The sequence below is a fragment of the Aptenodytes forsteri genome, unplaced genomic scaffold, assembly GCF_000699145.1.
Source record: "Aptenodytes forsteri isolate BGI_AS27 unplaced genomic scaffold, ASM69914v1 Scaffold54, whole genome shotgun sequence".
NCBI lineage: Eukaryota > Metazoa > Chordata > Aves > Sphenisciformes > Spheniscidae > Aptenodytes > Aptenodytes forsteri.
In genome coordinates, this window is record NW_008796044.1 from 13242118 (window position 1) to 13257585 (window position 15468).

Below are 15468 nucleotides of genomic sequence, written 5' to 3' on the forward strand. Positions count from 1 at the left end.
AGGGCTCTGAGCAACCTGCTCTAGTTGAAGATGTCCCTGCCCACGGCACGGGGGTTGGACTAGATGACTTTTAGAGGTCCCTTCCAACCCAAACTATTCTATGATTCTATGATTCTATGATTTCTGGGGCCATCAGACCACAGAAGAGAGCCTCTACCAGCTGGTGCAATTTCATTCTGCCATCTAAAATGAACCAGTCAAAAAATAGGAGCCTTATTTTGAGTCTGAATGAGTCCAGTATACTAATCCCCCCTCCCTGTGAGTGACCACCACAACCCTCTGTGCCTTACAGGGATCGACCTGGCAGACTTCAACCAGAGGCTGAGCATTCAGAGGGTGAGGGAAGAGGATGCTGGGCTCTACCTGTGCAGCGTCTGCAACGCTAAGGGCTGTGTCAACTCCTCGGCCAGTGTCTCCGTGGAAGGTACCAGCAGCCACGACACCCTGGGGATGAAGGCAGGGAGTAGGAGTGTGGCCAAGGTCCCATGCCTCTTCCCTGTGACACCAGGCAGCGGGAGGCAGTGAAAGCCCCTAGGCCTTGCTGATGGCATGGTGCTCTCACAGGAAGATCTGTAGTCCAGAGCATGTTTAACTCAAGCAAAAACACCTCCCCAGTCTCCCCATATCCTGAAGCAGACCACAAGGGACAGCTGAGCTGGGGCACAGAATGGGAATCTCTGAAGCTATGATTTCCTTCCTGTCCCACAGGCTCTGATGACAGGACCAATGTGGAGATTGTCATCCTGATTGGGACTGGGGTTATCGCTGTTTTCTTCTGGATCCTCCTTATCCTCATCTTCTGTAACATCAAAAGGGTATGTGACTGTCTCTGACCCAGGGCAGGGGAGGTGGCTTAGCAGGGCTTGGGACAACACCATTGCTGTGATGTGGGGCTGTATGACAGCACCTGCTAAAAGGAGGTCACTGAGTGTTGCTTCAAGCACTCTCACTGCGAAGGACAGGGTGCATAAGGGCTGTGGTAAAGGAGATGACAGGGAATGGCCTTTGCCAGGGGGAAGCAGGTCAAGGCAGGCAAAGGAACCAAATCCCCTCCGGGAGTCAGCACCCAGTGCAGGGAGGGCATCTCCTCACCCTTTGTGTTGGCTGATTCCTGCAGCCTGCCCACGCAGACATCAAGACAGGCTACCTCTCCATCATCATGGACCCTGGCGAGGTGCCCTTGGAGGAGCAGTGCGAGTACCTGCCCTATGATTCCAGCAAGTGGGAATTCCCACGAGACCGCCTGCGCCTAGGTGAGCCGGACCCCCTCCCTGCCACTGCGCGCTGCAGCCAGGTCTTCCCACCAGCCCTTCAAACTCACCCTCCAGGCTTCTTACACACCTCTGTGTATTTAATGCCTTCTCTCTGCCTCAGGCTTCCCATCTTCTTCCCCAGACTGTCCCTAAAGCCCAGCTGTGCCTGGGAAATCTCTTTGGGTCTGACTACGGAGAGGTCTGAGCCAACTGTAAGCGCAGACTCTCCCAGTGTACCCACACAGACATCACTGAGACCAGAATTCCTCTGCGCATGCTTTAGAACACATCCCCATATTCTCCAAGTGGCAATCTGAACAGAACAGCCCAGTCAATGGCAGCTACCCTGAGTTCAGGACCAGGATTGCATCCATTATCCTCCTCATGCTGAGACACCCACCTGCAGTCTCTTCCCTCTGTCTGGGAGGGTTAAAAGGGCTGCAGACTACCTTTGAGGCACAGAGCAGTGACATTAGCCCTGGCTGCTCTGCTGCAAGGTGTCACATTTACCTTTCCCACACGCTTTGCTCGAGGGCAACAAACAGCCCCTCAGTTCTGCAGGGCCATTTCCTTCCTCTGCTTTGTCCATGCCAGCTCTGTCTCAGTTCCTCCCATCATCATTTCTCTTATTCTCACCAAGAGAGCAAGCAGCCACCTGGGAAGGGCACACGTTTCACTCCTTCCTTTTCCTTTATGATGTTTTTTCTTTCTTCTTCCCATGGTTTCCTGTTGGGATTTTTGTTTTTTCACTCCATTCTGCCTGTGCTGCACCTGCCTTCCTTCACACTGCCTCTCTCCTTGCCCATAGGTAAAGTCCTGGGACACGGTGCCTTTGGGAAGGTGGTGGAAGCATCAGCGTTTGGGATCAATAAAAGTAATAGCTGTGAGACAGTAGCAGTCAAAATGCTGAAAGGTATGTGGACAGCAAAGCAGAATATGCAGGCTGTGTGGACAGCAAAGAATGAGGCATCTGCCAGGGAATGTCCACCCTGTAAATGCCTGTCTTTTGCATAAGGCATTTGTTAAGGCCCTGGAAAATGTTTTATCTCCCACAAGCACTCCTGGGTGCTTCTGCTTGAGGCCTGAACTAGGGGAGAGGAGCTGGAGCTAGCCTTTTAATTTATGGCTTCTTGGCCTCAACACAGTTGATCCTCTTGGCCTCCCCTCGTGGATACTTTAGCCCCATTCAGCTGCACTGGGAGGCAAGTGGCAGAGCAGACAGCAGGAACTTGGGGAACTCAGCTTTCAAGGAAATTTAGCTGTCTGCAAAGGCAAAGAATGAAATCTGTCTCAAAGGACGAACAAGAATCCAGAGTCCCTCTTTGGCAGGTCACTAAAGGAAGTGTTGCTCCCAATCGCCTTCTTCCAAATGTGCCTGTACTTTGTGTTTATGGGCCAGATTCAGAGCTGGGTAAGGAAGCAGGTTGCAGCTCTTACCCAGCTCTGATGGCTAAATTGGCTTGGCACCCAAAGCCTGGTCAATCTAGAGTGAGATTTTACGCTTTTATAGCCACGTTTCAAACAGGCATCCGGAAAATTATTCTGTAATTTGGCACTCAACAAAATACCGAGGCGGTCTCTGGCCAGCAGTGGCCTGTATGTGGAAACCGAGTCATGGCTCATCCGAGCAGCACTTACCACTGCAAGTGTACAGATGATCTACACAGTAATTGCAAAGGGAAGCCTGGCCGTGCAAGATTGCTTTACAGTCCTTTGAGGCATGGCTCTCACCTGGCCCATCAGCTGCAGTTCAAGCTTCTTTCTCTCAGACTAAATTTACAAACTCCCAAGTAAGGCAAAATGCATATGGGGAAGCAGAGAAGTATGAAAAAGGCACACAAAGCCAGAGAACAAACCCTGAGGGTAAAACAGAGGATCAAGAGTTGGTGCAAATTAGGCACTCAGAGAGAAAATGAGGTACAGAGAGCTGGCAGGAGTACAACGCTGTGTTTGCTATTGGAGAGGAATCATAAAAAGATACTCTGGGTTTGAGCTGAGACAGCTCCTGTCTTCAGTCATGATCAAAAGACTCAGATGCTTTTTGTTTCTAATTTTCCTTCAAATTGTTTTACGGCTCGTTATCTCTGTTTGGAGGCCAAAAGGGCAGAGATTCAAACGTGTATGTAAGCCTCAAGTGATCTTTTTCCCTGCACAACTATCACAAGGAAAAATCTGTTGGGCACAGGTTGTGTTGTCCTTTGCTCTGGGTCCCTGCGCCTGCAGGAAGCACCTGACGCGTTACAGCAGGAATCCTGGGAGCTCCAGACAAGGCTCTGACATTTCATATGGAAACATGCAATAACAAAATGTACCAAGGCTTTGGGGTCACAGCCTCCTCAGCAAGACTCACATTAACACTCTGCTAAGAGAATGGTGGCAAGGGGGAGTAAAAAGCTGTGAGGAGGCGTCATGATATGGTCTGTGTGTTTCCAGAGGGAGCTACTGCAAGCGAGCACAAGGCACTGATGTCAGAGCTGAAGATCCTCATTCACATCGGGAATCACCTCAACGTGGTGAATTTGCTGGGTGCCTGTACCAAACCCAATGGTAAATATCCCAGGACAACAGGCTGTGCCTGCTCCCAGAGATCAGTGCTTGTCGCCCGTGTCCTTTCTGCTGGCCATGTGTGTGACCGCAGGGACATGAGGGGATGTTATCGGTGTGTCTGTGTGCACTTAGGGCAGGTGCCACAGCTCAGCGGGGCTGCACATAACATGGGTCGAGGCAAATTCTGACCATCCCGAGCCCTTACCTCTTCCCTTCAACTTTGGTGTCTTCTCACCAGGTCCACTCATGGTTATTGTTGAGTTCTGCAAGTATGGAAACCTCTCCAACTACCTGCGGACCAAGCGGGAAGGATTCAGTCCTTACAGGGTAAGTAGCTTCCTTTGCCCCTAGGGACCTGTCCCATGTCTAGGGAAGGAAGATGTGTAGCCTGAAACATGATCTGACAATAGAACAAAGACACCCTCTGTCTAGCAGCAGATCAACTTTACACAGTAATCTTGGTTCATGTGCACATCAGGGAAGTAATTTCTTTCTGCAATGGAAGATAGGTGCTTCCAGGCCAGAATTACAGTCTAAGAACAGGAAAAGACTGTGCAGCTCGTGGGTGCAGGGGTTACAGTGTGTGTTGCCTGCTGAGGTTTTTGTTTTGGTCTCCTTGCCAGGAGAAGTCTCCCAGGCTGCGTATTCAGGTCCAGTCCATTGTGGAGGCAGTGAGAGCAGACAGGAGGAGTCGTTCTGGGACTAGCGACAGTGCTATCTTCAACCGCTTTCTGATGCACAAGAGCCAGACAGCGCAGCCGATCCAGGAAGGTAATACTCCAGGCTTGGCAGCAGCTCCTCACCTGGCCCACCAAAAAAATGCCAGACTTGGCTAACTTGGGGAATGGGTAGGGCATGACAGTGGGGAGCTGGGACCCAGCCTTGGAGCTGATCACTCCAAAGTTGCATGGCCATTCCCTGAACAGGGCTATTACAGTCATCTGTTGTCTCTTGTAATAGACTCTCAAAACCCAGAAGGGAGGATTAAATCCCTTTGGATTTTTTTAGCCTAAAGAAAGGAGAATTGAGGGGGATCTCAGTGGGTCCTCCCTAGGACAGGAATGATGAGCTGACCTTCAAAGTCCTTTCCAGCCCTGCTCCCCACAACTCTGTCTGAGTGACGTGTGCTGGAGGCTGGACTCATTCTCCTCATACTTGAGCAGGTTCCTGCTGTGTGCTTTCTGCCACCTAAGCGGAAAATCCTAGAGGGGAGCTGGTTACTCCAGTTAGCACTGAGGACTAGCTGTATCTCACCAAGAGGCTGGTTGTATCCCGCAGTCCTGGAGAGAGGCAAGGAGGACAAGAGACCGCTCACTGTCTAATCATTTTCTTGTACTCCTGGACAGTGGATGACTTGTGGCAAAGTCCCTTAACAATGGAAGACCTGATCTGCTACAGCTTCCAGGTAGCACGTGGCATGGAGTTCCTGGCATCCCGAAAGGTGAGTTCACCCCTTCCTTCGCTCCTCTCTTCTTTTGTGCATGCCTGACCAGAGAAGGCCTGCCTACAGACACTTTACAGGTGACACTCAGAGAGATTCAGTGATCTGCCTCACACTTCGCAGGAAGTCTGAGGTAGCCCTGTGTACACAAAAATGGGAAATTAGTCCTCTTTCATTTTATCCTCTTCTTAACCATCTCCTTTTGAAATTTTTACCTTTAGCTCCTTCCCATTTCCACCATTCCCCCATTACAGGTCAGGTTTGTGAGGGGAGGGGGATGCTCTGCACTTTCTGATGGTGGTTCCTGTCCCTCTGATTTTGCCCCTTCCTCTTCATGTGCCCACAGTGCATCCACAGAGACCTGGCGGCTCGCAATATACTGCTGTCAGAGAACAACGTGGTAAAGATCTGTGACTTTGGCCTGGCCCGGGACATCTACAAGGACCCTGACTATGTCAGGAAAGGCAGTGTGAGTGCCATCTTCTCAAACCCTGTACAGATTAGGCTCCCTTGAGGTATTCATAAACTACTCTGGGGATGGAATAAACTGAGGAAAAGATAAAAAAGGAGGAGTGGAACCACTTCTGTGTCTGGGACCAGGAACCATTGGCCCAATGACGTATGTGCTGTCCTCCTCCACCAGCAGACCTCTGTCTCCTTCCTTCTGCCCCTCAGCCTGTCATTAACTTACTCTTTCTTTCTTTATACTCTTTTCTCCCCCTTTCAGTGTCTCCATCCCTCCCTCTGGCCTAACCAAACCTCCATTCCTCCATGGAGAGAGGAGCGGGGCTATCGGCTCTGGTTTACTTTCATCCCTTTGCTACAAGAAGGGCTGTCATGGGACATGTCCCTGACTGAACGCTTGTGCCTTGCCTCTCCCTCCTGCAGGCCCGTCTCCCACTGAAGTGGATGGCTCCAGAGAGCATCTTCGACAAGGTCTACACTACTCAGAGTGACGTCTGGTCCTTTGGGGTCCTCCTCTGGGAAATCTTCTCGCTAGGTGAGTGCTAATGAGGGTCATATGCTGTTGAGGAAGACCTCTCTTTCCACGTAGCAGCTTGGTGGGTAAGTCTGTGCAGGAGGCCCTGACGCTCTGAAGCACATCTAAGAAGTGATGGGATGAGACATCAGTGTAGGCAAAAAAAATACGGAGGCCATATCCACCCATGAACAGGGTGATGGGGAGACAGGCATGCAGAGGTGGCCTCCAGCTCACTGAGGCCTGTCTCAGGCAGCACCAAGGACTTGGGCTGTGTATGAGAAGTGACCACATCTCCCAGTGTTTTGGGAAGAAGGGCAGTCTCAGAAGGACTGGTTTCTGATGGCACATTTCATGTTCCCACCCTTCTTCGAACCTCCTTTAGGGGCATCTCCATACCCTGGAGTCCAGATCAATGAGGAGTTCTGCCAGAGGCTCAAAGATGGTACCAGGATGAGAGCCCCAGAGTACGCCACAGCAGAAATGTGAGTCAGAAACCGTACGGATCCCAGCATTGGTCACAGCAGAGCCCTCTGTGGGATGGTAGAAACCTTCCAGATCCCAGCATGGGGCAGGACAGGCCCCTCTGTGGGATGCAAGACCTTTCAGCCAGGGTGGGGGATGAGCCAACACATCCTTCACTCCAGGCAGCTGCCTGGAGGGCAAGCCAGATGGGTTCGAATCAGAGCTATCTAGGTACCCTTGCATACCCACCCTGGGATGGGTCCGTAAGTGGGCAATGTGCTTTCCTGCTCTGAAGGGTATCAGAGGTGTCTGAATTAGCTCCTTGTGCACTGTTATATTCGGTGCATAATGAACCACCCCCCCTTCCAGTAGGTCCACATGGCCAATGTGCTGGGGGGCGCCGAGCTTTCCTTCACAGTGCAGGTACATGCTGTCCCAGCGGGCACCACGCGGGTGGGAGCTGCAGAGTTGGGTAGGAGAGGGTTTCTGTGGCATAAAACCAGCATCTCTTCTTGGCAGTTACCGTATAATGCTGAGCTGCTGGCATGGTGATCCCAAGGAGAGACCAACTTTCTCCGACCTGGTGGAAATACTGGGGAACCTTCTTCAGGAAAACGTCCAGCAGGTGAAAACCTCTCTGTGTCCCTGCTCAGCTCCAGACAGCTCTTTCTTCTCCCACCGCTAGCGCCCTTGCTGTGCCCTCCTCTGACTCCCTGGCCAATGCAATACCTTTGCGTAGGCCAAGGGATAATACAGGGTTTCTTGGATCAGAGAGGTCTGTTTCCCAGAGCTACTGGAGAGCTCATTTCTGCGGTAGCCCTCTCACTGCATCCTAATATAGCTCCACTCCTTGCAGGGCGGGTGCCCTCTCAGTCGTCATTCCAGTATTTCCATCCTAATCCCCAGATGATTATTTGAAATTTTTCAGCTGAGTCAAGGCCCTGGCACTCCTGCCTCCCACATGCCCGCATAATGAAAACCAGGACTTCACCAGGGTTTCTGAAACTCTATCCTCAGATCTAAATGTCAGGGCCATGTGAACCAAACAACTGTTCCATTACAGCAGTCAGATATACAAATTTCTCTGAAACTATTACTAATCATTGCCATGCAGTAACTCACCAGGACTTTTAACTGCAATGAGCATGCAGCTCTGATTTTAACATTTTCTTGATGTTCTATTTCATAAGATAGCTAAATGCTTAAATATGAGTACTGTCTCATCCTGACGTCCCTGATTTTAGCCTTTCAGCACTGGATCCCAGCACAGGCATGACTAAGCCACAATGATGTGCCCCCAGAGCACAGTGCTCTGTCTATGTAGGCTACAGAACTGTAGGTGCCGTAGGACTGAGTTGTTTTCCTGTTCACACACACCTCCATGCACCTGGAACACTTGCAGCTACTTAACGCAGAGGGCACAGAAATCTCCAGCCAGATATTTTGTCCCAGAGAAACAAAAGACAAACCAGAAATTTTCCTCCCCAGCTCTTGACAGCTTCTGCTTGTAGAGCCCTTTCTTGTGGGAAAGCCCTCCCCTTCTTGTAAGGCCACTCACTGTTCTTCCTACCAGGAAGGGAAGGATTACATCCCGCTGAACGACTCTCACAGCTCGGAAGATGATGGTTTCTCCCAGGTGCCTTCCTCTGCCCAGCAAAACTCAGATGAAGAGGATTTTGACATGAGGATACGCTGCCACAGCCTAGCAGCAAGGTGAATTCCCTCTGAAAAGGGCAGAGAGAGCCCAGCAGGCAGCCAGCAGCCTGAGACGTAAGGGAGCCTGAGGGATATGGGGTGAACCCAGCAGCAAGAGGTTGGAAAAATCCCAGGTGATCAGGTGTGATCCAAGCGTTTAGGCCATAGCATCTTGCTTATAAAAGCAAAATCACTTTCCTTTGCTGATGAGAAAGAGCCCTTGATGTGTCAGCCTATGGCATTCCTTCTCCTGCCTCCAGCTACACTGCCAGAGCATCATGTCCCACTAAAGGCATCATGGCCCATCAGGTAGATGACGAAAGAAGGTGTCAGCTGCCCTTCTGCTAGTGCAGGAGCTTCATCCTAGCTGTTCCTAACTAACCCAAACAATTAGGGCTAGGCTTCTCATCTCTGGGGAGCTGTGGTAGTGTGATGCCTGGGATCTATATGACATTACTCTGCTTATCCAGAGTGGAGAAGTAATCAGGGCCTGATTCGATCAGGAAGTCTGGGTGCTCCCCACTGCAGAAGAAGTATGGGGTTAAGAAGCCTAAGGTGACCCTATTCCCCTCACAAAATCCACCATGTGCCTCCCTGCATACTTTGGTTGCACGGAGGAGGTTGGGTTCAGGTCCTGTTTATTCAGGACATTGACTCTGTTGGTTTTACTGAATACAGTATGCTTCTGTCAGCAGATACTACAACTGTGTCTCGTTCCCTGGTTGTTTGACGGGAGGAAATCAGATCAGGTGTCCATCCAGGATAAAGACATTTGAAGAGTTTCCCATGACACATACAATGTACAAGGCACACCCGGTGAGTAGCATGAGTGAGGTTGAGCAGGGGGCAAAGAAATGTTCAGCTGTTTCCTGACACCTTTGCTGTTAAGATTGTGGAAGGAAGATCACTCCTATCTAATGTCAGTCTGTCTGTGTCATTCCTGTTCAGTCCGTCCAGTCCTATGCACATTCATTTCTCCACCTGGCACATAGGGGTTTCTCTACAGCACAGCTGGTACTGCCTGAGTGTGAAATAGGGAGGTTAGATCTACAAGCAAGGACTATAAAGGACCTCAGAGAAGAGACTGCTCTTCATCCTTCTCAAAGCTGTAAACATGGCCTGGTTAAGCATACTGAAATCCAGCCAGGACTAGGTAAATCCAGAGCGCTTGTCTGCACCTCTCCTATCTTGACCCACATGGCAGTGTGCAGTAGGAGCCCTCTTGGCCTCTCTGAACTGGGCTGGTACTTATATCTTCTACAGTGGCAAAACTTAAGTCATCCCCTTAGTCTCAGAGGAAAATCTCACCTCTCACAGATTTGATGGTAATATATCTTCCAGGCAGGGAGCACTCTTTTTTTCCCCAAAAGTGGCACTGAACTGCACACACAAATCCTACCTTTGTACATACTGCTTTTAAGAAGGCACCTAAGAAAATCAGTTCCAGCAAGACCATGGAGCCTGCTGGTAAAGTGCCCCTACTCCTTTTTTCCCATCACAGATATACATGATCTCATCTCCTGAATGATTCTTCCTCCCTTCCCACTCTGATGAGCCGACAGGGATGTTACTGATAACTCCTGTTGCTTCCTTCCAGGACAATCAAACAGACAGTGGGATGGTTCTGGCATCTGAGGAATTTGAGAGGATAGAAAACCGACACAGAAAAGAAGGTGGATTCAGGTACTCCTTAAGTCTAGCCACTCAGACCTCCCTGCTGCCAAATGCAGTGAGACCAGGAGGCAGCTCTCGGTGTCTCCCCATAGGGTATGCCTTTTGGGGCTCTCCGCAGCAGCAGGGCTGTGGGCCCTGAGCCAGATAAGTCCATGCACACATTAACAAGAGGCAAAACGCATGAAGAACAGACCTGCCTGCTGCTTCCTAGGGTTTCAAAATATAAACTGTGCACATTCAACTGATCAAAACATGTTCCAGAGGGTATGAGAATGTGTCTGTTAAGATAATGAGGCACAGTGGAGTGATGGTGTTAATAGGACTCTTAATGCTTATTGACATTTTCTGGTGAAATGTGTCAGGGCTTGTTCAAGCAGTGGCAGGTGGGATGGATGGAAACTGTGTGGCTGCCACTCCCCTCCCCCAGCCCTGACCCATGTGGTACAAGGCCCCGATGTGGCATTGCAGGGATCATACAGGCCTTAGGACTTCCCACATGCCGGTACTGAGCCTGGCAGGTCAAGCTGGTGCTCTTGGGGCTGAGGATGTTATGGATGTTATGTCCTTGCCTCAGGCTTGGAAACTGGGTGAGAACCTGTCCAGGTCATCTCTGCTTGGAACCTTGTCTCCATGACAGTGTGTTGAGCGAGCCATGTCAGCTCATGAGTAGACAAGGCCAGTCCCAAGCCTCTTCCTCACCTCCTCTGCCTCCCAATATCAGATCAGACTGGTCATTGTCTTTTCCCTTAGCCATAGGCCTGTGGCCTCTCTGCTGTTGTATCAGACTGTCTCCTGCTTCTTGTCCTTGTCCTCTTTTCCCTAAGGCACATTCCCGTTGTCTCCTACACCATGGGCTACCTGGCGTCCTGTCTCCTAGAAAACACTGCCCTTAAACCTCTCCTTGAACGTGTCCCTGCCCTCGCTCTTGTGACTTCTTGCCAGTCACCTGGTATTGGCAGGCGCTGAGATGGGGTTGCTGATTTCCACCCACATCTTCTTCATCATCTTCCTTTGTTTCCTTTCCCCCATCCTGGCTGTTGGTTTGTATCAGTTTCTGTTACTCCTGCCAGGTCTAGGAGCAATTGAGGCAATGTCACTTGTCTCTCCCTGCTCATTGGGGTCCCAACCCTTCCCTGGGCTTCCCAAAGGTATCTAGAAGAGCTGAAATAACTCTGTCGCTGAGTTACGTGCAGATTTTTCACAAAACATACGGGCTGTGCTTAGGTTTAGAGCAAGGCCTGGTGGTGTGCTTTGAAATGGAGGTGTAGGTCCATTCCTGACCCTGCCTCTGCCCCATGCATTAGCAGATGATGTTTTCTGAAGCTGGGATCTCTCTAAGCAGGACAGAGGCCTTCCAGGAGTGCTCAGATTGATCTTCTGTGTCTCTCTCCCTCACAGCAGTAAAGGGCCCAGCCGAACTGCGGAGCTGCCAGGAGAACAGTCAGACCTGCGGGGCAGATGTCGGCCGTTGTACGGGTCCCAAGTCGGAGGCCAGACTTTTTACAACAGTGAATACGGGGAGCTGTCAGAACACTCTGAGGACGGCAGCTGCACCCCGCCTGGAGAGGGGGCCAGTCCCCCCACTCTCCATGCTTCCTTCTTCTCTGAGCAGTACTAATGGCATCAGGCCCTGGAGGCGCCTGCCGAGGCATCCCGTCTCACCCTCCAGGCACTTCATCAGGGTCACTCAGAGCTTCTCCTTCAACCTATGCCCAACCCCAGCAGGGAACCTACCCCGAACGGATGGGGAACACTGATGTCCTTGGAACTGCAGCATGATGGCCCACGCAGCACCTCCAGCTGCAGCTTCCCCGTGCTGGGACTGGAGAGAGCGCCTCACTGATTCCTGACATTTCTTTTCTTCCTGTGGCTCAGACAGATGCATTCTGCCAGCGAGTGGGTGCCTGTGTTCAGCACTACAGCACCTTCTGCCTAGCATCCAGCCTCCACTCAGATCAGCTTCCCATTCAGAAAGCCCATTTCAGGTCAGATATAAATAGATCTGTCTTAGTCTCAAGCTTCTTCCTGGTGTGCAGCCTGAATGTTTTTCCTTGGATTGCTTCCTCCTCTTCTCCTCATGATGTCAGCTGCTGAGCTGCAGAGCAGAATCAAAGGGAAGAAATCCCTAGTGGTATTAGCAGCAAGAGCAGGACATTTTAAAGAGGTGTATGGAGAGATCCCGAGGGATCTTTGTAAATGTTCATACACATTCATTCTGGGTAAGTGCCAGCTTCTCCATCTCCTGTGCAAGCAACACCCACACCCCTCTCATCTCTGCTGGGGGGAAACCTGTCAATCTGCCTTATCATCAGGATTATTTTAGCCATCTCAACACATCTAGTGCCGAGTAGGTCATCAGCTGATGGCTAGAGTCCTCCCAGTGAGATAAATAGCAACTCTTTTTGCAGGCCCTGTGCAAAACAGGGTTTTATATACTCTGTACTGGGAGCAGGTTACTCACAGGTCTGCTGCTCTCGCCTTCCCCTTCTCCCAGAGCAGTGCTGAGATAATTTGTTGCTCGAGTGAGAAATTAAAGAAAAGCTGTGTTAATTTCAGCTGGCTTCTAAACATAGAGCGAAAATGGGTTGTTTGCTGGGAGGAAAAGGATCAAAGTGGTAGGGAGTGAAATGTTTATTTTCAAGTTGCTGCAAGGGTTTTGGAAACAATGGAAGGAACAGAGCTCCAGCAATGAGGTGCCCTGGGCTGCATACCCTTGTGTGTTGGCATCACTGAGCACATGGAGGGCAGCACCTGGTCAGGGCTCAAGCCCCAATTCTCCTGGATGGACAGTTCTGCACCATGAGCTTTCCTGCCGTCCTAGTTCCCTGGCTCTAAGGAGGCAGTCTCTGCCGAACGTGCTCCTCTCCAGTTTCTGTTGCAGAGCCGCCAGCACAATGTACCTGTCTCTGGGGAACTGAGAAACATTTATTTGCTTGAGGAAACATTTCATCACTTGGGCCTTTTGTTTCTGAAAGATATCATATGAATTCAGAGCTCTGGGGAACCTCTGCAGCCCCTCTCTACAGATGTCTCTGCTGCTGCCTCACCACTTCCCACCTACTTCTTTCCATCCTGCTCACAATCCGAGAGCTCAGCCACAGAGCACGGTCACGTCACCGTCAGAGGAGTCTGGGTGAAGAGGCTCGTCTGAACAGCTTGTCATCACCTCTTCCACATGCCCATGGCTGGCAGAGCTCCTCGCACCAGGGCATCTCAGCACCGGGGAGTTTCTGCTTGCAGGCCACACCTCTGTGCACAGAGCCAAGGGTTTGGTTTGGACTTTTAAAATTGTGTTTCCTGTCAGATGTACTGCTTTCCCAAACTGTATTTCTTTTCCAGCAGAGGGTTTTACGCGTTTCCTGACGTGAGCCTGTGAGTCCTTACGGATGATTTTCCCAAGTCTTAATTATAGTTCTCCACACAAGTGTAATGGGGAGATTTATTTAGCACATGGGAAAAGCATGGCTGTCATTCAGATTCTCTAAGCCTATGCAGAGCGCCCAATGTTCCCCTCCCTTTTTGTGTCAGCAGGATAACATGGCTGTGATTTCCATGGCAAAAAGAGGCACAAAACCAGACCAGCTTGAGCCAAACTGGCTCAGGACGTGGAATTGGAAACTGCATGTGACAATGAATTCCCTGACTTCTACTGGTGTCCCCTGAAGTTGCCAGGAATTTAAGCATCTTTAAGTAATTGTTATGACTCAGTAAGAATCCTCTGGCAGGAGATGCTGGAGAGCCAGGCCAAGGAAGTAGGACAGCCAATGGGGTGTAGGCCAGACCAAATTCTCCTGCCCTCATCTTGCCCTGGTTTTTGAACTGGTGGTTCCCTTGACAGAAGGAAGGCTGCATGTGCCCCGTGCTGCTGGGGGTCTTCACCAGCATTCACATGGGTGGAAGGTGACAGACAGCTGAGCTAAATTCAGGCTGCTCGCTTGGTGATGTTTATCCACAGGACCCAGGCTCTCTTGTTTCCAGTGCTTCACAAACAGTTCTCTACCTGGAAACACAGCCCCGTCTGAGAGAGGGCCCAAGAAAGAGGCCTATAAATTAAAAAATAGTTGAAACACAGAATTCCAAAGTAGCTGCAAGTCCTTGTCCACATGTGAGGGATAGAAACGTACTAGCAAAGCGTGACACTTGCAGGGCACTGGCAGGATTCCTCAGCAGAAATGGGATAGAGGCATCTGAGTGCCCTGGCTGGCTGTCAGCACGCCCAGCCAGCCAGGAGAGCTACACTTTGTCTCTAGGTTCAGCTGTCAATTGCTCACAAGCATCCTTGTGGAAAAGGGTTACTTCATCAGAGCCATTGTTAACAATCCCCTCCTTCACTCTAGGGAAAGCACTGGTGTGACATCTGATTTTTGAACTTTCAAATCATTTGACTCCACAGAAGTTTATTTTCTCTTTTTTGCACCGTCTTGATGGGGGGGTGGAATCAGATCCTATTGTATCTGCGTCAACAGCATTGCATGAACAATGCAGCCATGATACGAGCAAACGCTGGCTCCTCTTCAGACGCTCCTGCTGATGAAGAACAATTGTAGTGTGGGATATTGAAGAGCTGTTGAGACAATTGTACTTTCACTCTCTTAAAAGTATACTAAAATTAGAGTGTACAACCCTGATACTCTTCCCCACACTCTTGCATTATTTCTGGCATTTTTTTTACAGTCTCCAGATAAGCATGAGCACGAAATGAAGCTGGTCTGTTTTGGTTTTAAGATGCGAGGCAACAGTGTTGTCTTTCCACAGCGACAAGGGAATATTTCAACTTTTAAAACCCAGGGTTCGATAATTGTGCCTGCTCCGTTCACAATGCACTCTCTGTTGTGTTTTGTTTGGGCTTTTTACTGGAACTCAACATTGAAGCTAAGCTATTTATCATCATCCTCCTTTAAAATGACTGTTCCCGGTCTATGCGCAGTCTCATTTTCCCTTACAAAGTGTTGGTGTTGAGAGGACATTCCTCCCTCATGAAAACAAAGCGTTGGGTCCCCTACTTGCAAATACACGTGTCTCTGAAGAAAAACCTGTGTATCAAGTAACACTTCATTTATATTGCAATATTTTAACCTGGTACCTGTTGTTGCTACAGCAGCATTCAATGTTTCAGTGGGCTGCCTTCGAAGCAAGTAGGTTACAACATGGGTTATGTGCGAGTACAAAAGTGTGGTCCGTGTGTGTGAGTGAGTGTTTTGTGGGTGAGTGTTTGGGTGTTTGCACGTGCGAAGTTTTCCTACCAGTGAGCGTATGTGAGTGTTTATAACTCACGTTGAGTCTTGTCTCTGGAAGTTCACGGTTATATATCAAACCAGTTAGAACACTGCTTTCTTTCCTCTCCTCCTATAGTACTTGTTATCCTTTGTTATTAAGAGTTTTGTTGTAATATCTAAATGTGAAAATGAATAAAG

At 49.9% G+C, this 15468-nt stretch overlaps 1 protein-coding gene across 1 annotated transcript in view; it reads left to right on the forward strand.

Annotated features, from left to right (window-relative positions):
• The window catches only part of FLT4 (fms related tyrosine kinase 4), a 42218-nt gene extending 26750 nt beyond the window's left edge, over positions 1-15468 (forward strand). The window contains exons 15-30 of the mRNA XM_009286058.2: positions 293-424; positions 709-815; positions 1118-1253; positions 2062-2166; positions 3687-3800; positions 4039-4127; positions 4424-4571; positions 5147-5241; positions 5588-5710; positions 6130-6241; positions 6606-6705; positions 7205-7310; positions 8259-8398; positions 9076-9196; positions 9978-10063; positions 11453-15468. Of these exons, the coding sequence (XP_009284333.1) occupies positions 293-424; positions 709-815; positions 1118-1253; positions 2062-2166; positions 3687-3800; positions 4039-4127; positions 4424-4571; positions 5147-5241; positions 5588-5710; positions 6130-6241; positions 6606-6705; positions 7205-7310; positions 8259-8398; positions 9076-9196; positions 9978-10063; positions 11453-11672 (1934 nt within the window). The 3' untranslated portion in view covers positions 11673-15468. The remainder of the gene's footprint in view (positions 1-292; positions 425-708; positions 816-1117; positions 1254-2061; positions 2167-3686; positions 3801-4038; positions 4128-4423; positions 4572-5146; positions 5242-5587; positions 5711-6129; positions 6242-6605; positions 6706-7204; positions 7311-8258; positions 8399-9075; positions 9197-9977; positions 10064-11452) is intronic.